Here is a 21,461-nt window from a genome sequence, read left to right as displayed (position 1 = left end):
GTTTCAGACAATGATTATGCATCACCATGCCTAAATGTAGATTAGCCCACTTACTTTTCAATCTCTTGAGGTCCTTTCACTGAAATGTTTAAGTATATCCTGGCCAGTAGTACTGAAGCCCCATTTACACAAGTGTAACCATGTTTGCAGCATTCAGCTACGTAACATCTGCTGCTTCCCATCAGTATACAAAATTAAGGATAAAGGAAAAGTTTCTCATTTTTCAAGAATTATATTTTGCAGAAATACATGCAAGGAACATAGTTCTCTGGTTAACAACTTGCACGATTGATGATTGTCAAATGCACAGTCAACACTGCACTCGAGCCATCTTAGGTATTCAGTTATCCATGCAGATGGCAAATTAGTGACAGCACACAGATCATTAGAAAGGTGTGGCTATGTATGCCTCTTGGTGAAGACTGCACAATCAATCTAACAATCAACTTCTGCAGGTTATCTCTTTTTCTGGCAGAGCTGCGCCCTTCATCACCAAGTAATAAATCGAAGCTGTCTTGTCTCTACGCCCGAGGAGGAGATGGTGGTCCATGACCGTGGGGAACCTTTCTGACGGAACTTCAAAGTGCTTGATCCAGGACACTCTTGGGACACTCAGCTCTGGCCATGGCGTTAGTACTTCGCCTGAAAATACAAGAGTCTGAAATGTTGCACAGGGTCTAATACACGCAATATGTCTTCGAGACAAAAAAGAACGAGTATGGGAATAAGGACGGAAGAGAAAGCAAGCTGAAGTGTGTAGAGTGGAATCGTTAATGTTAAAAGGAATACGGTTGTATGATGAAATGTAAAGAGGAGGAAGGAAGGTAAGTGGACATAACCTTGAAAATCGCTGTTGAAAGGGAGATGACATTCCAAAGAATACAACATTGGAACGCTTGGAGAGACCGAACGAGAGAGGTCAATGCCTTATAATTGCTGAAGGCCACGGGGATCCACTGAAGTCCCGAAGAGAGGTGGACCAAGAGTAGGTATCAAAAATCAGAAGCAAAACCTGTACACAAAAAAATAATACTGGTAACCTGAAAGAATGGAATTTAACCGCGTCAAGAATTATATTGTCTCTAAGGACTTTCAGGAGATAGCGCAAGCGAAAGATAGGGAGACAGAAGGGCTGGATCACCATTAGGGATGAGATGAAACAAGGCATACTTAAAAGGAGGAAATGCCTGGGTTCGAGACATGAAATAGAACAAGGATCAGAGCTAACTGACGAACCCTTTCAAGGAAAAGAAGGTATATTATTCGGCGCATATATCTTGTCCCCCTGCAGCTGAACGACAACTCTGTGAAGACATTGCACGAGGGAAATAAGAAAGCATACGTGAAGTAGTTGACGGAGAGAGGACAAAGTGTAATCATCCACACTAGACCTGAAGATCACAATGTTTTAGAATTATCATATCAGCTGGAGAGATAGCTCGACACTGATCAAGTCAGGAAAGAATCACAGAAAACGATGCTCTTGGTCAAAGATCATATATATATATATATATATATATATATATATATATATATATATATATATATATATATATATATACACACACACAGGGAGCTGTGGTTTCGGTGCATTACACATGACAGCTAGAGACAGAATGAACGAATATGGCCTTTTTTGTCAGTTTTCCTGGCGCTACCTCACTGATGCAAGGAGTAGCGAAGCTGTTTCCTGTGGGGATGGGTAGCGCCAGGAATGGAAGAAGGTAAGCAAGTATGAATGTGTACATATGTACATTTCTATGTTTTAAGAGGAGTAAAGAAATTAGGCGTCGGATGACATCAAATTTGTGAGAACATCGATAAACCAGTTTTAATTGTTCTTCCTCATGACTATTGCCTTAAGAATATTTTGAACTATGCCATTTATGTTCTATTAACTCGTGCGCTCAAAAATGGACTGAAAATTATCAATAGTCAAGACGTACTCCGAAGGATGAAAACACAAGGCAAGAAATACCAGTCATTTCGTGGCCTTGAGAAGGCCGTACGTGACCAGGTAGGATGGTGCGTCAATACTCGTTACCCTCACCTAGCAGAGCGTAGACAAGTGGACACAGGTTACGTTGCGTGATAACGATGAAGATGGATCCCGCGGCCGCGTTACCAGCAAAGAACGCCGTCGACTGTCCGGCCGTTTGTAATGTCTCTACGGCGATGCACTGCGGGATCCCATCGTTAACAAAGTACACCTATGATAGGGGTAACCACGCTCTTAGTTTCCAACACATTTCAAAATGATCTAATAAATTCATGCATTTGTAATTCACCTTAACCCACACTTTGAGGCATTCATCACAGTGGTTAAGTAATCAATTCTGGATTAAACTTTGAGAAGTTAACACACCCTGAGGGTGTGAGTAGGGCCCTTGTAGGTGTAGGTGGTGACGATGAGGAGCAGCACGACCGCATTTCCCCTGGCGAGGAGGTGGGCATGGTGGAGGGTGGCGTGGGCCAGGTCCAGCGTGCCGGCAGCCGTCCCATCCACCCGCACTTGTCCCACACCACCAGCCACCGTGAAGTACACCTGACTGCTGCCATGACCCACCTCCACACCAACCTCTGTTTCAACAAGTGCAGTGAAAAATTATCTACGGCAAACTATCAATAATCTAATTAATGTCTTTTTTTTCAATTCATCTAAATTCAAGTTATCTCTTATCCGAAGGCCTACTTAATAGAGTAAATTTATTTATCGGGCACGTAGTTAATGGAACTTTAATATTAATCCACACCAGTTGCGGGCAATTCCCTTAAAAAAAATCACTATTTCCAACAAATAGCCAAGTGTTTTAACTGTTGCAGTTTATCTAAAAACATTAGCAACTGACACGAAATTTTCTTTTAAAGTAAAAGTATCCAAGCATATTATACATTAATAGGATGACAAGAAGATGCTTAACATGCATCAAGTTTGCAGGGTCGTTATAAAGTCCTTGGCCACGTCCAAAATTAAAGGGAAGGTAAACAACCCAGCAAATCCACTACTTGCCCTTGCTCTACAGCTTCCGTCAGTATTAGACAGTGATAACCCTTGAGACTCACCTGTAGGTGGAGACTCGGTCACCAGGCGCCAAGACTGAGCCTCAGCCAGGTACCTGTAGGTGAGGGTAGCGTGGCGAGCGTGGACGTGCAGGAGTGGGCTACCTGGGAGGGACTCGCTCGACAGATGCTCCCCCTCCGCCAACAGCTGGAACATCTGCGCCACATACGTGACAATGAAGCGTTACATACCAACACCTTCATAGAGGCGAACCGCGCTGCATGTGACAATCTGATGTGTAAACTACTGTAATCTGGTTAAGACGATTTCACATCAACCCAAAGCAGAAGTTTCATAATGAAATCCAGGCAGAACTACAACTACTTTAATACTATCAAAAACAAGCTCTTATGAGATCTGATACAAACACGCACGACTCCTCACCTCTATTATTGAATCTGTGACCAACCAGACTGTTGTGTTCGTGTTACTGCACGAGTTATCCTTGGAGGAGGCCGCCATCGCGACCATAACCTGCATCAAAACATACACAATTCTGCATGAACACAATCTTTCTCCGACCCTCCATCGTATACTCAAAGCTCATCCTACTTTCCACCGTATACTAACAATATCATATTTTCCATCTTATACTAACAATTTATCATACTTTCCATCGTTTACTAACAATTTATCATACTTTCCATCGTATACTAAAAATTTATCATACTTTCCATCGTATACTAACAATTCATCATGTTCCATGGTATATCTTATCTGGAATATGTTTACCTTATCAGTACCCTTGAGCAAGAGCCACTGGTGACCGTAGCCGGAGCTCTCCAGTCTCTGGTAATGGACGAAAGAATGCTGTCTTGCGTGCCACACGAAGACGTCCGAGTAGCACTCTCCCTCGTAACTCATTATCAAAAACGTGGTTTGCCACGCCTGGAAGGAGAGAGACAGTGTTACGTTGTCTTGCGTTAACGTCTCTGCAAACAACAGTTGTCATTTGGGAGTCGTACTTACAAAAAATGTAATGGACGAGTGATGCTGATCGGTGAAGTTGAAGTCTTTCTCGTGTCTGAAGTAATCGCCCTCATACGGACAGTCTCGAAGTTTATCATACAGTGCCGCGATGGGTTCACACACCCTTTCAAATTCAACCTGAAACCATGAAATGCACATACAGTTTTAAATGAGGGTACTCTTTCTTTTTCGCCTCAAGAATTCATTTCTATATTCACATTAGGCAGACAAACCTTAAACTCTTGGGTGAGGTTGTGGAACATGGAGATTGCCGTAGTGGTCTCCCTGTAAACTTTGTGCACAATCAAGCCATCAACTGCTCCCTGTGAGACGAGGCCTTGCTGTGTATATAAAGATAAGAAAATATCAAAAACACGGCACCTTTAAGAACACGTCTAACTCATCCATTTTGACTTACAAGACGCCTGAATAACAAAGATCCTATAGGATCTTTGCCGAATACTTACAGTTAATGTTGTGTGGCCATTAAAATGGTATCTAGAAGCAGTCGTAACGGGCCTGTCAACATACCAAGCGTTCTTGTACAAGTCAGGCACATACACGTTGTTGATGACGCCTGTTGAGCTCGTCAAACTTGCCACGGTCAGGTCGGATGTGAATCTCACGGTACCTACCACCAGAATAAGCACTGAGGACTTGTGGCTAATTATTACATTATTAGTATAAGCAGACTCTGTGGCCCAGTGAACATTCCGAGTAATCTTTTTTTTTTTTCATAAATACCTGAAACTTGCGCATCATCGGTAAGCAGAACAACCTGGTCAGCCAGCTTCACCTTGACCTGCTGACCCACACGGCCAGTTACGTGGACATTACCAAGCACCCGCATTGGCCCAGAGACGGTGGTCAAACCCGTCACAGTCTGTCCACCCACACTCTGGAAGGAATCAAGGCAGTCGTCACAAATGGAAGCCACTCTTGTGGTTTTGAACACTCAGCGCGTCCTCTAGTTTCCACTACTTTTGATCCACTTAAGGTCATGGTACACATCAGAACTTCACGCTAATCATACCTGCAGTGTATTAGCTCTTTCTGTTGGGAGATGCCAAGAACCATGTCTGCTTTTAACTCTGCCTTTAACATCAATATAGGTGGTCGTTATACTGCCGAAGGTGACGTTGGCACTGAACGTTTGCTCCGTGTTGGTTGTGAGGTAGTCATCCAGCTTCCACGAATTCAACCACACCGAATTAATGTCGCCTCTGACTATTATGTTGTCCGTAAACACCTGTAAGGAAAATTATGCGAAACCGTTTTACACATTTGTTCATATGTAATACACCAATATATACTTATGATAAGCCTGGTGTTATCTAAAAGTTCTGTATCTCAATATATCACTTCTTTGCAAAAAAAAATTCACGCATTCCAAAATTACGATAAGGATACCTTGCGTTCTAACCGCTTCCTTCTCTCTCAAAAAAGAAATTAAATAAATGGTTACGCCCGATTCACAAATAATCACATTTATGATTATCAGAAAACTGGTAACTAGGATTTTGAATTCTTAAGTACATAGCAGACACTATATCAGTGGTATAAAACGATCATCACTTGCCTTACTGTTGATATACACAATCCATGCTCATACGTGGCTCTTTTGTTGGTTATCAAAATTTATGACCTGGCTTAAAACCTTATATAAAGACCCTTCCACAAGATTTAGTTCATCTTCATCTAGTGAGAATTCTATATTTCAAAACACTTTACGAGAGATATGTCTGTTTAACAAGACTACATGCATTTTGTGAAAAGCTGCTTCTTGTAAACCTCAAGTGTTACAATCCGAGTCAGCTTTACATATAAGAGTATCATATCTATTGGAATCTGATCTGTAATACGAAAACCAGTTATCCTGATGTGATAAGATATCTTCCCAGCCTGTAGTAGCAACCAACATTTCAAATCTGTTTTACTATAGCTCCGTTAACCAATCATTTGCAAGAGAAGTTTTAGCAAAATAGCAGCCATGCCTCTGACAGCATCTACCACTGGAGTTTCCCTACACATTTTCAATCCTCGTGTTATATTACAGATCAAGAGTTCACTCCCAGCCTTACTAGTTCTGAGTCAACGTCTTGTTCCCCTGAGAGGTACACCACATCCGCTTTCAGCTGCTTGTAGTCCACACCGTCGATCGTACCCTGCAAAAGACACGTGCATTAAAGTGCTAGTCAAGTGCCATTACAGCAGTGGGGGGAGAAGTTATACTTCTTACAGTGGTAAGCCTTAGCCTAGACCAGAACTCACATCAACTGTAAGGTCCTCTGCGGTAACCCTTGGTGCGGACACGACTCCGTCTACAGTGACCGCTCCAGACAACTGGTGCGCTGCATTGATGGTCACTATGTTGGCGAAGAAGTCATCCAAATCCACGGAGTTGAGGTAGTCAACATTCAGGGTCTTGAACCTGGTGTTGACCAAGAATGTCTTCTTGCCAGTGACAGACACCCCACTGTCCTGCAACCTCACAGCGTCCCGTAGCCGCTCCGCTACATTGATGTCATTCAGAGAATTACGCAGTTCTAAGTTTTTGACGACGACACTCTTGGTAAAATGGACGTTTCCTGTAAAAAAAAAAAATAGAGCAATGATATTTCTAATAAAAAAATATATCCTAACAAACATTCACGGTATCAGCAATGTCTTTTACGATTTTTAGATGTAGTCAAATCACCTAATATGGTTTCCTCCTCTCTCGTCACGGCTTCCACAGCCAATCGTTTTAGATCAAAGTTGTTGAAAAGCCCTTGTAGATATACGTTCTCACTCGCTGCCAGGTCCGCGAACGAGTATGGTGCTGTGATGATCTGGTCCGTGTGCAGAGTGAACAATCTAGAGGCCAGGTCTATGCCATTCGTTCTGTCCGCAATAATGTCACCCTTGACAAATATGCTATTCCTGAAAACCTTCTTTCCTGGAGGATGTAAAAAAGAATGCCGTCTTTAATTCTACATTCCGAAAATTAATCTATATGCATTTCACAATGACTCCAGGTATCACAACTCACCAGTCACATTCTGAATGCGTCCCACGTCTGTATAGACGGCGTCGTGCTGGAGCTGCGCTAGGTCCACTCCATCCACCAGTCCCTCCACGGCTACGTCGCCGTGCAACTCTACCGTGTCGAACGCGACGTCGCCGGTAAAAATGTTGTCGTGCGCAAGTTTGACAGCGCCTTCGGCGATGGCGCTGATGTTCAGTCCACTTCCACCGACCTTTCCTTCCGTTGTGACGGAACCCTCGACAGTCAGTGATGAAAATATTACTGGACCTTCTATAACCGAGTCTACGTTACCTACAACGATGCTGTTCTTCAGTTGCCTGGTGTTGTAACCGTTTATATTCTCTGCCGTGAGAGTGCCAATCACAGTCACCGGCCCATCGACGAACAACGCAGCTGTGTGATCGACTGGCTCTCTAAGGGGTAAACGTTTTGCTGCCAGGGCTGAAAAGTCGACTCCATTGATCTTGTAACCATCCGACATTTCAATCATGTGTGTCGTAAAGGAAGCAAACTTGGCGTGGTGAAGAGTCTGCGGTGCAGTGAACGTCTGGGAACCACTCTTGGTGACCACATTTCTGAAGTTCACGTTTTTGACCTCACCTTCCACCGCGAGGGAGCCGGCTGTGACGGAGTTTGTGAAGACCTTCACTCCGGTGACGACCTGGTCCGCCTTGTTCAAGTAAAGAGCGTTGTTCACAAGCTGGATCAAGTCAACACCATCGACATACTCGACTATCAGAGTATCGAAGGCAACATCAGTCTCGAAAGTGATCTCGCCACTGATTACCTGTTCGTTATCAGATGTCACCAGCTGCTCAAGACGTTCCCCGTTAAAGGTTTGGGTAAACTCCGCATCAAAGATCGACAATCCACGGTGAAACTTCTTGTCGCCAGAGATCCTAACTGGGCCGCCACTGGTATAAACAAAGTCGTCAGCAATGGCAGAGAAGCTCATGCCATTCAGTTTCCCGTCAAATGTTAATCCAGGCATCCACACGGGTTTCTTGAATATCACCTTGAAATCGGAGTCCGTTTGCGTCAGTCTGGTATCTTTTAGAGCAAACAGGTCATCTAGATTTACGCCATCGATGATCTTTGATGCAATGTCCAAATGTCCATCAATGTCTACTCCCTGAGCAAATATCTTTAGACCAGTGATGTGCTGATCTGTCGTCTTCGTCACAAACCTGCCTGGAGCAATACCATCCACAAGACCCTGGGCACCGAAAGTAACCTGGTCAATTACGAGGCTGGCGAAGTTCTTCCGACCGGTGAACACCAACGGTTCATCGCTCGTCTTCAGAGGATAGTTGCCCGGGAAGATTTTAGAGTTGATGTCGCCTGCGTACAAATTCTTCTCCATTGTCACCATCTGAGGGACAATCAGCGTGCCCGACATGACAGACTTCTCGTCTCTAAAGACCGTATTGTTTAGCAAGTCTACAACGTCTATGCCCATCATCCGAGTTCCTTCCAGGTAATCAACCACCAAGTCTCTGTCAAATTCTATGGAGCCAGCTAGTTCACCTCCACTCAATGTTAACGCATAATTGTATAGATGGTCAATGTCCACCCCATCCACCACTCCTGAGAGGACCTCCACATCTCTTTCCACTTCAAGATTCGTGGAAAATACATGCCCTGAAATCACACATCTTTCTGAAGTTATATGCCTCTGAAAATTTGAAGATCATATCCCAAGCGAGGTAGAACAACCCTCCCCATCATCTATCAATTCTGTAAAGAACCAGTTGTTGCACAATACCTACGACCAAAACAGACTAGAACTGTCTTATTAATATATCGAATTAAAAAAAAAATAATTTGCCACTATTGTCTTACCCAAGTACATAGGCCTACTGAGAAGCACAGCGTCTGACAAATCTACGCCTGCGACTGTGCCGCCTTCAATCATCTTGATGTCCTCAGCCACCAGACCGTTCACGAACACAGCTCCCTCTATCCTCTGCGCGCCTGTCGTGGTCACCAGGTCAACCACGGGAACATCGTCCAGGTAAGATGTGTGCAGCTCGCCGACAACTAACCCATTAAGGAAAGTCTTCTTGCCACCTATCTTCCTCTTATTGTCGCCCCTGGGTTCAAGATAAAAATCTGTATACCTACAGTAATAATGTTCAACCTGAAAATATGTATAATCTTTTTCCTTTAAGCTATGCATTTCCTAATGAAGCATATAGCTACCTACCTAACGACAGAGCTTAAGATGCCATCAAGGGGATACGAGGCTCCTGTGGCATCGAGTACTTTTCCAACAGTTGTGGAGGTGGTGATCATCCTGGCCAAACGGAATCCAGGCTCCGGCAATGTCTTCAGGCCACCAATAGTTCTGTTCGTGCCCGTAGTGGGAACAGCATCTGTAGAGTCATTCACAAATGTGACAATTAAGACAAGTATAACAACACATGCTGTAAATATAAACATTGGTACGGTCAGTGATGAGGCTTCCATAGAATATTCATCGTTTAAGATGTAAAACACTTGAGAGCCCTTTAACTTAAGGAAAAGATGCATCAAGCGCAAGAGTATACTTCAAGACTAGAGAGAGGCAGAAGCCCTCTGGCGCCGGACTTCGAAGTCAACCTACAGTAAAACGTTAGAGCCCAATATTGTGTATAAATTTAGCAACAAAAACAGCTTCACAATCATTATATATCGAATCTACCAAAAGATCTGAGAAAGGTCTATTACCTCTTACCCAAATTTAGTCGTGGCCATTTCATTAATTTCGAACTCAAGAATCATAGACCCTGAAACATTTTTTTTTTTTTTAATGAAAGGAACTCAAAATCCAAGTCAAAATTACAGTCTTATGACTATGTTCTTTATGTAAGGAATTACCAAGGAAAGTCCCCATGTACAGCCTGTGGGACACATCTCTGAGGCACTTACCGTCAAGAGCAGACTCGATGTAAGTGATGGAGTCGAGGAGTTCATTCAATACGACGTCTGGATTACGAAGCTCCGATATGAATGTCAAATACTGTTGTTGAGAGACACCTCCCGCCAAAGATGTCCCCGGGAACACCATCTTCACCGCCTCCAGCTTCCCCGTGAATAACGTCTGAGAACAACCATGAATCAGATCAAAATTCTTATCAAATATCTAAATTAGAAATAATTACATGCACACGAAATTTACTTACAAATCAATTACTTCGTCATGAGCACCACCCCACCCACCCTCCCGAGAGACAAATAAACCATACCACCTCTCTTAAGTTAAGCTAACCAACTCCTGTCAGCTTGAATTACCCCAACCATTTCTCGTCAGCTACACCATCCCATCCCCTCGTCATCCACACCATTTCATCCCCTCGTCAGCCACACCATCCCATCCCCTCGTCAGCTACATCAGTACCATATCACTACTACAGCAGGTTAACCACACGACTATGTACTGGACTGACCTGGTTCACAATAATCCCTCTAGTGATGGTGATGTCTGCATATATCTCGGTATGCGAGGCAACACCATAATACAGTCTCTCTTCAGCAGCAGTAATCACGTCCTTTTGTCGCTTGTATTCTTCCTGTAGAGAAAACACAGACCAATGACCAACCGAGGTGTGTGTGTGTAAGTACAGAGACAGAAGGGTCCTTTCATTACATAATAATAGTCCGTCATTTGAAATCATGCTACCCACCATGCTTCATCATACAATCTCCCTCTAAAAATACTTCTATAGTTAATTACCGTAATAATCTGATGCAGAGTAAAATGCACCAATACATTATTAACTTCTGCATCTACCCAAGTATTAAACTAACACAAACATTGTCTATAGGTCATAATCAAAGCGCGAATTACCGAATATTTCCAGTGATGCAGAATATCCGATAGAAAATATATATTGCATTTGTAAAACTTATACGTATCTGAACTGTTCAAATATGCAATTCCATCGGTAAGGAGCTACCTACCTCGATGTGGGCGACTGCATGAGCGACAGCCTGCGTCTCCAAGAGCACTGGGTCGACCACATCTTTCAATTTCGCCTTCACCAGGAACAGCGCTGCCCCTTTTTCAATCGGCAAAACCATCTGAAATTACGCCTCAATTAAAGAGCTGCTCGTTAACCTTCAGAAACTAGTTTCGGGGATAGTTTAGAACGATGGAAGACTTCAGTTAAGGACTGCTTTGGGGACTAAGAAAAAGTTTTTTGCTTTAACTACCACAAACTCGGCAGGGTTGGCTATTCCTTGCTTTGATACGGGAATTCCCAAAAAAATGTACATATTGGAATGACTGATAAATACACTTTCAAAGAATGAACTAAAAATATTTCAAACCTAAATTCTTCAGCAATAAATGTAACTGTGCTTCATTACCTGATTCACCTCATTCCTCCGTCAAATATCTATATTCTTCCGAAAACATAAACCCTATAGGAAAGTCAACAGAACTATTCACGAGAGTGGGAAGATTATAGATGAAATAATAATACGTAAGGAATCAAGGACCAGGTGTAAGTATCCAGTGATGTCCGAAACAGGTCTACTTTGAAATCCGATCGTCATTCATACTCGGGCTGATTTACACTAACACATCGTACTAAAACGCATTCTAACATGAACTGCAGTTTAAGAATATGCTAACCGAGGGCTTTCCGAAATTGTTGGCATCGTTCACATGCACTGGAAAATAGCAGGTGGCTGTGTTTCAAAAGTATACTTCGTAAATTTCAAGTTCTGAAATAACGTTATGCAAATCAAGAAATCAGCTCATGTATTCCTTAAGCAGCAGCAATATAACTTGTCCTCAGCGTTCACTTACCGTACTGGAACCATCTGTTGTGCTTGTATAAGCGAAGCCAGCCGACCAGTTGCTCACAGTGACACTCAGGCTACCTCTGTAGGCCTGGAAAATAGCATTACAGATCTGCTATCACATATGCCCTTCAAGAACTCTGTCAATCATGTTAACAGGTTACAAAGTGTTTCTGCAACCACTTACGAACAAACTATATTTCAAACTTAAAATAACGCGACAAAAAACCTACAACTTTGAACTGTGGCGTAGTAGCTCTGGGATCAAAGACAAAAGCGATGACATCTTTACTATTACCAGCAATCAGGACCACTTCCCCTCGACACGTCTTAAGCTGTCGAGAGAAATTGAAATTACCCGACTGCATCAGTCAACTGTGTTCTATTCTACCTTATCAACTCTGCTATTCACACTTACACTGAAGGCCAGGATGCCGTCAAATCTCGATAAGCCAACACTTGTAGAAAAGACTTGTATTTGCTTATAGCGGGTACCATCCTGAACGAATATGGTCAGCTGATCCGGAGAGACCATCGCGAGGTAGCTCTCGAAGCCTGTGCTGAACATGGTCCACGAGGCAAGAGGTGCTGTGAGCGATTGCACCTTCAGGATCTGGAACCTCATCCAAAAGTCCTCCTGTTGGGTGGCAAATGGTGTCATCTTAAGCTTCAATAACGCCGATTTAATGAGGAAAAGGAGTAAAACTTTCCACAATAAAGAAAACTGCATAACTTTGCTAGTTGTTAAAGCAGCAAGAATATCTATCTTCATATGTCATGGTACCTAATACTCTAAAGGACTGCTAGTAAGCATACATTTTCTTTAATACCTATTTACCTTTACCAACACAGCAAATCAAAATCTGGAACTAACTAGCAATGTCCACTTATACGCACATCTAATCAGGCTGTTATGTATAATGTTCCGAAACTAAATGTGCCAATATTTTTGTTCCCCCACGATGTAGCATTTATCTAATACAGCAACTGTTATGTTTTACGAGACACCCAATCGACTATCAGTAACTCCGCCTTGAATGTTCCACTGGTTTACACGCATCTACCCACACAAAAAAAAAATTGGCTCATGAGATTCTGAAACTGCAGCAGAATCTCCTTTTGGCAACAAGATATGCTGGGAGCATTTCCCAATCAAAGCCATAGTACAAAATTACCTTGAGCTCGTACACTTCGAGGTGGTGTTCTTTGCGTACAGTAATCTTAACTCTCCCGTCACTTTGCAACACTTTCATTACTTCGCCGGAGGCGTGCCACTCCCGAGCAATACTGCAAATTAATAAAACAATTAGAAGTTTATGTTTAACCTTAGGTGGTCACATTTCAGTCATTCTGGTGCGGACAATTATGTCCTCATTATCAAACCTTTGGAAATATGAGTATGTATTCCCAAGGGAGAGGGCGAGTCATCGTTACAATATTCTCAGTATCCTGTCGAAAGTCAAGCATGATACTCGCCCCACTGCGAAGGCAGGAGACAGCGTGCCCACAGTTATCTGATGAAACTGTTGTGTAGCGCGGCCAGTCCCGAAGACGATGAGAAATCTTGTTCGTTGGATGGTTCCGTCATGGTCGGCGAAGGTCTCGCCATATCCTAGATGGGTGACACCCTGGACAGTAGTGAGCGTGTTCACCTCCTGCAGATCATGCTCGCTCTGTAACGTACAAGGGAAAATATAACAGTCGACATCTAAACATTCCGTTTCAATGCCACCAAAGCATGATACACAGGTGCATTACCATTAAATGACAAACTACTAGTTCGGTTTAAAGATTTTTTTTTCAGATATCAGTGGAATAACCATTAAACGCATAATCAACATATAGAGATAAAAAATAAAAAAAAGTAATGCCAGACTTAAAACATCTATAAACATCTTTTAAAACATATATGATGGTAATCTTAAATCAAATTAGCATCCTCCTCCTTCCTGCGCACCGACAACACCCATGGGTGTCCATACAAAAGTATTCCGAGGTCGCTGTCAATTTTTGCTATGAAATACCTGGACGAAACCTAGAGTTTTTGCGAACAAGAATTGGGTCAGAATTCTACCGCCTTTGACATGAAGCAGCGTATGAACATAAGACTGTTGCTGTTTGTATGCATGCAGTACTTACAGCACTGTAAAATGTTACGGTGGTCCCTTTCGACGTGACCACCACCCTCTGGCGACCGCCCTGCTGGACATGGTACTGGAAACCAACGGCCGCGTCTAGCTCCAGCTCTCGGGGACCTGCACCGAATGTGTTCGGGGGGTTAGTCACTTGAGTTATTGGGTGATCAACAGCCATTTTCATCTACTGAATCTATTTGGTGGTAACCTGTGCACAAATGATCTTGTACACAGCCTACCACGAGTACGGAAGTCCTCAATATTCTACCAAAGAATAATTAAAAATTTTAAAGGGTTTCTCCTTGGTTAATTACAATTATAAACACATTCTTCATGTAAAACAAATAGTCAATAATACATGGTCATCTTAAAAAACTATTTTTGGATTTTAATTGGGTACCCTGTCTCAACTGGAAACATGCCATGATCGTCAACAAAATAGCACTCACTGGCGGTGGGACAGTTGATGTGCAGAGTGCCACAGGGAACACAACTGTCGCCGTGGTAACCCTCAGACCTGCTGCAAAGACAGCTGCCTTGTTTACAGCACGCACAGTCCTGCAAAATATATAACAAAGGCATCAGAGCAACATTAGAGATATGCTTGGGGATGCTAACCTTGATCAAAGAACACTACATGTCAAGCAATTCACAAAATCTGAAGAGTAAGAATACGAAACACTTTAGCGGGTTTAGCAATCATTATCTAGTTTCACAACATTATACACCAATCTACTTTTCCTTTGATAAAGGACTTATTCCGTTCATATTTAATGTTGCAGAACGAGAGTGGACAGCTCGTCGTTTCCAAACATGCACTATCTGTACTGGGATATAAAGATGAAACTATCCACCAGGTTATGTCTCTACGTTGGACTCACTTTGTGACGTCCATCGCCACAGTCACAGCCACTGGAGCTTATGGTCCAAGCGTTCCTAACGGTCAGCACCTTCATCGTTCCATTCACCTCGACGTAGCCTCGCCCATCACTACCCTACATAAAATTAATAGTGGGATGCTTTCAGCATGATTAATGTATAAATAGTAAACCTCTCTCTTACAAAAGTTACCACAATCTTCATTTTAAGCATCATAAAACACAACACATACCTTGTAGATGGCTGGCAAGTTTGGCAGGTTAATCGGGAAGACGTCCACAATCTCGATTGTTCCTAAGTAGCCTATGCTTTCGATGTCCTCGACCTTCACCTCTGCCCAGTTGCAAAATTTAGGGTACTAAGTTTTGAATGACCTACAGCTAACCGATATTTTGAAAATTATTAGTTTAAAATCTTAACCGAGCATCTGATATTTTAACACTTGGTTAAGTATTGAACAAATAATTTCATAGTTTTCCATCCAATACCATTGCCCGTAATAAGAGGGGCATTATGAATATAAATTGAAAATTATTCCAAACTTACAAATCAAAACTAATAGTTTCCAAATTTCAAAAAGTATTTGACTAATAAGTTATGACAAAGATAATCATTTTCATAAATATTAATCAACTTCATTAATTTTTGAGGATTCTTATTCCTGTAGCATCAGTAAGGTTCATCAATAAGAGTCCATCTTAAAAACATGCGCACACCATTCACCTTCCCTATTGCCCACTCCAGTGTTGTAAACATAGGAGTGCCAGAAATCGGAGTCTGGGAGATGGGAAGGTGTGGACCGCTTGACTCTATGGATCTTGTCAATAGTTTGGTCATGTTGCCTCAGCTCTTCCTGGTAGATCCTGAGCACGTCCTCCCGCAGCCTCGTCAGTTGAGACTCAAGCACCCTCTCCAGCTGCATCAATGTACATACTTCTTGAATTTTAGGATTCCTTCACTTGACTACAGTACTTATTTCTTAAGCAATACAAACTCCATACAAGGCATACATTGCAAACTATGGTAAATCATCCCATACCCTACACAATATCATCCTAGCCACTCAGGCCAACAAATTGTTAAATAAATGGTGGTACAGGTGTCATACTATTTATAAAAGCTATGCAATTCACAGCCAGCCGCCATTACGTGGACAGTCAAACCCAACAATAATCTACTATGGCCTGCACAGGTCAGTTAATTTAAGACTCAACTAAACTATTTCTACAGCCATAAAATACTCTTCAGTACTTAATACAAGACTTGTCAATGCACTAACAAATTCCCGAACTATTTTCTTTGAAATGGTCTACTTTTCAACCCACTTCCTGCCTAATTTTAGTGAACTCGTGTTTCCACTCGTTCAAGTAAAAGAATGCACTTACTACATTACCTCGTAAGTCAACAGGTAAGGTCAGCACCAACGTAAACGCATATTTTAAAAGCATATCGTATCGGTAAAAAAATAAAAACTCTTTAAGACTTCGTTTTTCACTGGAACCAAACATGACTACCAATTCACTCTGAACAGGGAGGGTCCGAGTTTTCTTGATGCTTCAAAAACAACTTTCCACTATAATAGCCTCAGTGAAAATGGTACTAGATACTTCAATGAAGACTGGTCTCCTGCCATCAACCATAGTTAATCTTACATAATAATTGATACGAAAATTCATCCGTTAACCTGTTAAAGTACATCACTTAACTATTTTTTCTCTTATCTTTTTGCCTCTAAGATACTATCACCATACGACTTGGCCATAACGAAAAGAAAAATGAACGCACCTAATGCTCCTGCTTTTAAGTGAAGTGTGTGGTGGAAGAAGGGAGGCAAGGGCCCGTGCCATGCGAAGATCTGGCTTTTCAACAAATAAAATAAGCACAAGACTCTGCTCTCACCTGGGCTGGATGAAGGCTGGAGAGGAGGACATGGCTGGGCTGAGGTTCCGTGCTGGGAGAAACTGAAGCCCCAAGGGTCTGGACCAACGCGAGGGCCTGTGCAAGCACAAAGACCACACCTGTCCCCCACATCCACCACATCACCTGCAACGAAAGCAGTTTATGTACGGTAAGGAGGGCCTAGTAGGTTTTCGACGTGTGTTGCAAATGGTGATTTCGGGAAATAACACTGGAAATACGCACACTGCTCCCCAGAAAATATACCTATTCCCACTATACCATGGCACATCTGTCCTCTATACTACGAATCTTATCTATAATGCACTTTTCATAATGCTGTGCCAAATCGTGCTATAAATTCATTGACCAAGCGTCGGATTCAACATGACTACCTTGATTTTCATCCAATTTGCGATATTACTAGTGCCAATTTGTTTGCTAGTATACAAAAAAAAAAAATCAGAACTCAACAATTAGTTATGACTGGCTTTCCTTTCACAATTATCGTCGGTTGAAACACGGAAAAGAAACAAGATTCGAACAATGGTAGGTTGGGCTGTAAGCCTAACAAAAGCCAGGGGTCATTAAACACCGTCATCATCAGCCTACACCAACTCACCGAGAAATATATCACCATCTTCGGGCATTAAACTTCTAAGACCCCATTCACTCTCACTATGCATGTGTCTTATGGAACGGCTAACGGAAATCAGTCCATATTCCTTGACAATAAATAACAATTGCAGTTCCTGAAAACTATAGCTTCTCTACCATTCTAGGGATAAAATCCCACATGAATACACTCACTTGAGGGCGTTGCTCCTGTAAAAGAAATAACACTCCCAGCAGACACAAACCTCCAAACCTTGCACCACTAATGTTCAAAGGAAGTGAGCGACATTGGCCGGCTCTTGGAAACAAAGCAACCAATCAGTTTCACTGAAATACATACAGAAGTTTCTTGCGTATTCATTGGCCGAAAAGCCCTCTCGTAACAAGCGAATAGTAAAGAGACCGTCAGTGGTATGTGCTCATGTCTTTCGTTCATGATTCAGAATACTTGGGCCAAAGAAAAATAATCCTGTTTTCAAATATCTAGGGGAATGCTTAAGCATCATCTTACAGCACATTGTGTACAATTGAGCTGTAATAAGGATAAAGATCAACATGAAACGTACATCAGAGGCGAGTCTCAATTTTCGTACGAGAAAAAAGTTGCCTAGTGGAAATTTGTTTGGTATATCACTGCCACCTTGTCTGGGGAGCGAGTTGCAGAGAAAATGCGACAAGATAATTAAAGGGGGTACCTCTGTCTTCCGTACAAGGTTCATCCCTTGCAAAATGTGACACAAATGATTATCAAAGACACAAGATCATGTTAACGATATTATTCTCCAAACTTTCAAATAATAATCATAAGGTGCATTCTAGCTGTTATGAGACAACCGACATTTAACATCTAAACGAAAGAGACGCAAAGTATATAGCCTTCGCCCGTTATTGCAATCTATCTTAACCTCCTTCGTTAGGTATTACCAGACTCCGCCTGTTTTTGTCTAAGCCGCCAGAGAAATTCTAAAAATTCAAGCCAAAGGAGTCCACCCTTTTCCTGCTGCTGACTGAAGCGCATGTCAAGCCTCCGAAATCCCTGGATAACCTTTTCCAGGTTAATGGAACGAGACGAGGAGGCTGTCTGTCATCCAAATAAAAATCAAAGTAGATTTTTAACTAGACAGTAGTTTCATCATGAAAGAGACAAACACACGCCCTCAGACTCTAAACCTTGTCTTAAAAGTTGCAGAGAGAGAGAGAGAGAGAGAGAGAGAGAGAGAGAGAGAGAGAGTACTATTACCACAAGTAATATCATCTCCACTCGTGGCTTATAAACAAAGCATCCCCATCATTCCATGCATCACTTCCCCATCTGGCCAACCCACCACCGTTATCCTCTGGGTAACCACAACCCATCACTGTCACAGATACCACCATTCATCCAGTAGCAGAGCTACCCGTGCCACCGTGAGTTCGCACCCTCCATTGCCAAACCCACAACACCAACCTTCTTCCCTGGACAAGTAGAGCCTCAGAGAGCGCTTCGGCGTTTGGGTGTTTTACAATAACCTTCCCATGTTGCTCTCGCCCGTTATACCTACAATAAGTGGGAGGGTATAATTTGCCAGAGTTGACGTCAGTGATATCCAGGTTGCTGACCACATCAGACTGGCTAATGATCTCGACTGAATTCGACTGAAAACCTGAGATGCTGTTCGTTTACTCTGCGTGTGTTTGCGCTGGACAAACACCGCCAGGCAGCCCAAGTTAGCCTGTCGCAGTGCAATGCTCTGGTATATTAGCTTTCGCGGACACCACCGCGTTAATAACCTCACTGAAGCTACGGGTCAATTCTCCTGCTTATATCAAGACGATCATTATATCAACTTATTTTCAATGCAGCTCCTTGGCCATCACTAATGTGAGCAAACTTTTCTAACTCACACGAGTAAGTCTGACAACCCGAAATTTCCTGACTCACGACCAGCCGCCACCTTAGACCCGACCATCAATCACCCGAGATACCATAATATTTGCAGTGACTCGCACCACCCTTCTTCCCACCACACCATCCAACATTATCTGTATCAACGACCTAGGGACAGGATTCATCAGGAAATTAAATAATTTGCCGCTGCCAAAATTTTGTAAAATATAGTCCAGTCAGAAAAAAAAATACTAAAGGATTCAACTTGATGAAGACAAGATGGGGTGGTCTGAAATATGGCAAATGGACCACAGTGTTGGCTAAGACAAAGTAATTCATTTTCGGAAATAAAAAATTTCGGATACGAAATGGTCGGTAAGTCATTAGTAAAAAATCAAAGACGAAAAACACCTAAGAGTGACCAATAATGACACAAACATGAAAAGCTGCGTATAATAAAGCACACAGAATAACATATTTTATAAATAAAGAAATAACTAACAATACGATACTCGTTCTTTACAGTGTCCTGATTGGGCATCACAGTATAAGTAGTTCAGGTACGGTCACTTGATCTAGGACACAGAAAAAACTACAAGTACAGTAAAGAGCAACAAATTGATTCAATCACTCAAGGACACAAGCTTTATGAAGAGAGACGAGGTGTCTTAAATTACTAACTGTATAAAAGCACAAGTCCGTGGAGATCTGATGAAAGTTTTCAAAATACTGAAGGATTTCGACACCCTAACAAATGACAGTTTCTACATTCTAGAGACAGATTCAAGAACGAAGTAAAATGGAATGAAATCTAAAAGATATTTACAAGAGGAAAAGCTTTCTCAGTTGTCGAACATGCTTATGGAGTACGCAGCTTTATCAACTGATTAGATCATATTACTCCTATTCACACTTTCTTTTAAAACTTCCATACCAGTATGTTCTCTCTAATACACAGTGTATCTTCTCAGCTGCATTTCTGCAGGCTGTTGTGCCGGAGGGAGAGGCTGGTGGGGCTTTATGCTTTACTATCCTATCTCTAACTTATATAGAATAAGAATCGCAGGATATTATTACTGTCCTTTAGCAAATAAATTCCTTAGGGACCATGAGGCACCCTGTTATCCGTCCTTCATAGGTAGTGATCTCCAACAGATAACTTCGTCAGGGACCATTAGGTCTCCTCTTCTGTCTTTCCCATGTGTACCCCTACCCACCATCCCTCCACGCCACTTGACAATTTATACACATCTTGAGTGTTTTTACGAGTATACATTATCTACTATGAATGTTTGTGGTTGTGTGTACATGTGGTACAGGTGTCTCTGTCCCTAATTGGTGGCTAGGGGATGGGGGAGGGGTCTTGAATGACTCCCTATGGAGAGCGTAAACTAAATGTGCACCGATCATGACACAGAGCGACACAGTACGACCGAGTCATGCCGGGTCCTGATGACACATGAGCACCAACACCCAGCGGCAAACTCCCTCATCCCACGACCGACAAACACTGTGATCTACCGAGTGACGAAAATAAATAACATTGACCCTGTACCTACCATGGTGGTGGGCCCTGAAGAGCCACGAATATTCACTCAAGTCTCAAGTGAATGATTAATCAGCTGGGAGTCATTAAGTCGTTGCCGCCCCTGGGAAAGCAACACTCTCTGGAGGGATTTCTCACTTAGAGAGAAGGTACACATACCTACGAGGACCCGTAGCGAGATTCTCAAATAAGGCAGACCCCAACTCGTAGCGCTCGCCGCCTAGTAATAGAACTTACCTGCGAGTACTTATACAGCAGGGCTTAAGGGAAGGATAGAGAGAAAAAAAAAAGGGAGGGAAAAGGGGAGCCGAGATGAAAATGAAGACAGAAACACCGCCAAGAGCAACACAGGTCACAAAGAGAGACAGGGATCAACCGGGGAGACAAGACAATATAGGTCGGGTTCACATAAGAGGAAGGTTCTGGTGGACACGTGTAACCGTCAGATCAGGGTCACATATCTGGCTAAGGTTGCCACGCCTTCCCTACCTCGCTAGCAGAACTTGTTTTTTCTCTGTTGTTAACCATTGCCGACCGACCTATTAGGATCATCTTGTACGGTTTTGGTAGATATCATCTCCACGGAATTTGAACTTGGAGTACACTGGCACTAGAAGTAAAATCAAGTATTATATGATGCTGTTTCTTATACAGTAGTGACAACAGCAAAGAATTGG

The 21,461-nt window shown here is 42.5% G+C and overlaps 1 protein-coding gene across 3 annotated transcripts; it reads right to left on the bottom strand.

The window, feature by feature from the left end:
• Positions 1 to 212: 212 nt before the first annotated feature.
• On the bottom strand, positions 213 to 17,669 carry LOC139760901 (uncharacterized). 3 transcript variants are annotated; one of them, XM_071684667.1, is made up of 32 exons: positions 17,617 to 17,669; positions 16,760 to 16,903; positions 15,584 to 15,776; positions 15,093 to 15,193; positions 14,863 to 14,976; positions 14,431 to 14,539; positions 13,986 to 14,101; positions 13,323 to 13,519; positions 13,022 to 13,133; positions 12,265 to 12,483; positions 12,080 to 12,181; positions 11,854 to 11,937; positions 11,001 to 11,120; positions 10,487 to 10,609; positions 9,969 to 10,140; positions 9,265 to 9,433; positions 8,901 to 9,151; positions 7,062 to 8,699; positions 6,729 to 6,968; positions 6,302 to 6,618; positions 6,112 to 6,195; positions 5,064 to 5,279; positions 4,775 to 4,928; positions 4,498 to 4,661; positions 4,264 to 4,371; positions 4,031 to 4,168; positions 3,794 to 3,949; positions 3,446 to 3,535; positions 3,064 to 3,217; positions 2,366 to 2,580; positions 2,051 to 2,210; positions 213 to 642 (listed from the first exon to the last, which is right to left on the bottom strand). In XM_071684667.1, exons 2-32 carry the CDS (start codon positions 16,898 to 16,900, stop codon positions 443 to 445), a joined length of 6,357 nt encoding a protein of 2,118 aa, XP_071540768.1. In that variant the 5' UTR covers positions 16,901 to 16,903; positions 17,617 to 17,669; the 3' UTR covers positions 213 to 442. The 3 variants fall into 3 exon arrangements, with proteins under 3 accessions (XP_071540768.1, XP_071540767.1, XP_071540766.1); XM_071684666.1 differs by having other exon boundaries at positions 17,567 to 17,659; XM_071684665.1 differs by lacking the exon at positions 17,617 to 17,669 and adding an exon at positions 17,379 to 17,411.
• Between the last annotated feature and the right edge of the window lie 3,792 nt (positions 17,670 to 21,461).

Source organism: Panulirus ornatus, chromosome 38 (assembly GCF_036320965.1).
Source record: "Panulirus ornatus isolate Po-2019 chromosome 38, ASM3632096v1, whole genome shotgun sequence".
NCBI lineage: Eukaryota > Metazoa > Arthropoda > Malacostraca > Decapoda > Palinuridae > Panulirus > Panulirus ornatus.
Note: the sequence above shows the minus strand (reverse complement) of the source record. Positions and strands in the feature narration are given on the sequence as shown.

What these genes read in the sequence shown, in the direction of transcription:
- LOC139760901 (XM_071684665.1), bottom strand. An exon ending in CATCAACTGTCCCACCGCCA is followed by an intron (nt 14,102 to 14,430) that starts GTGAGTGCTATT and finishes CATTCGGTGCAG; the next exon opens with GTCCCCGAGAGCTGGAGCTA. An exon ending in ACTCGTCCATTACATTTTTT is followed by an intron (nt 3,950 to 4,030) that starts GTAAGTACGACT and finishes CTCTCCTTCCAG; the next exon opens with GCGTGGCAAACCACGTTTTT.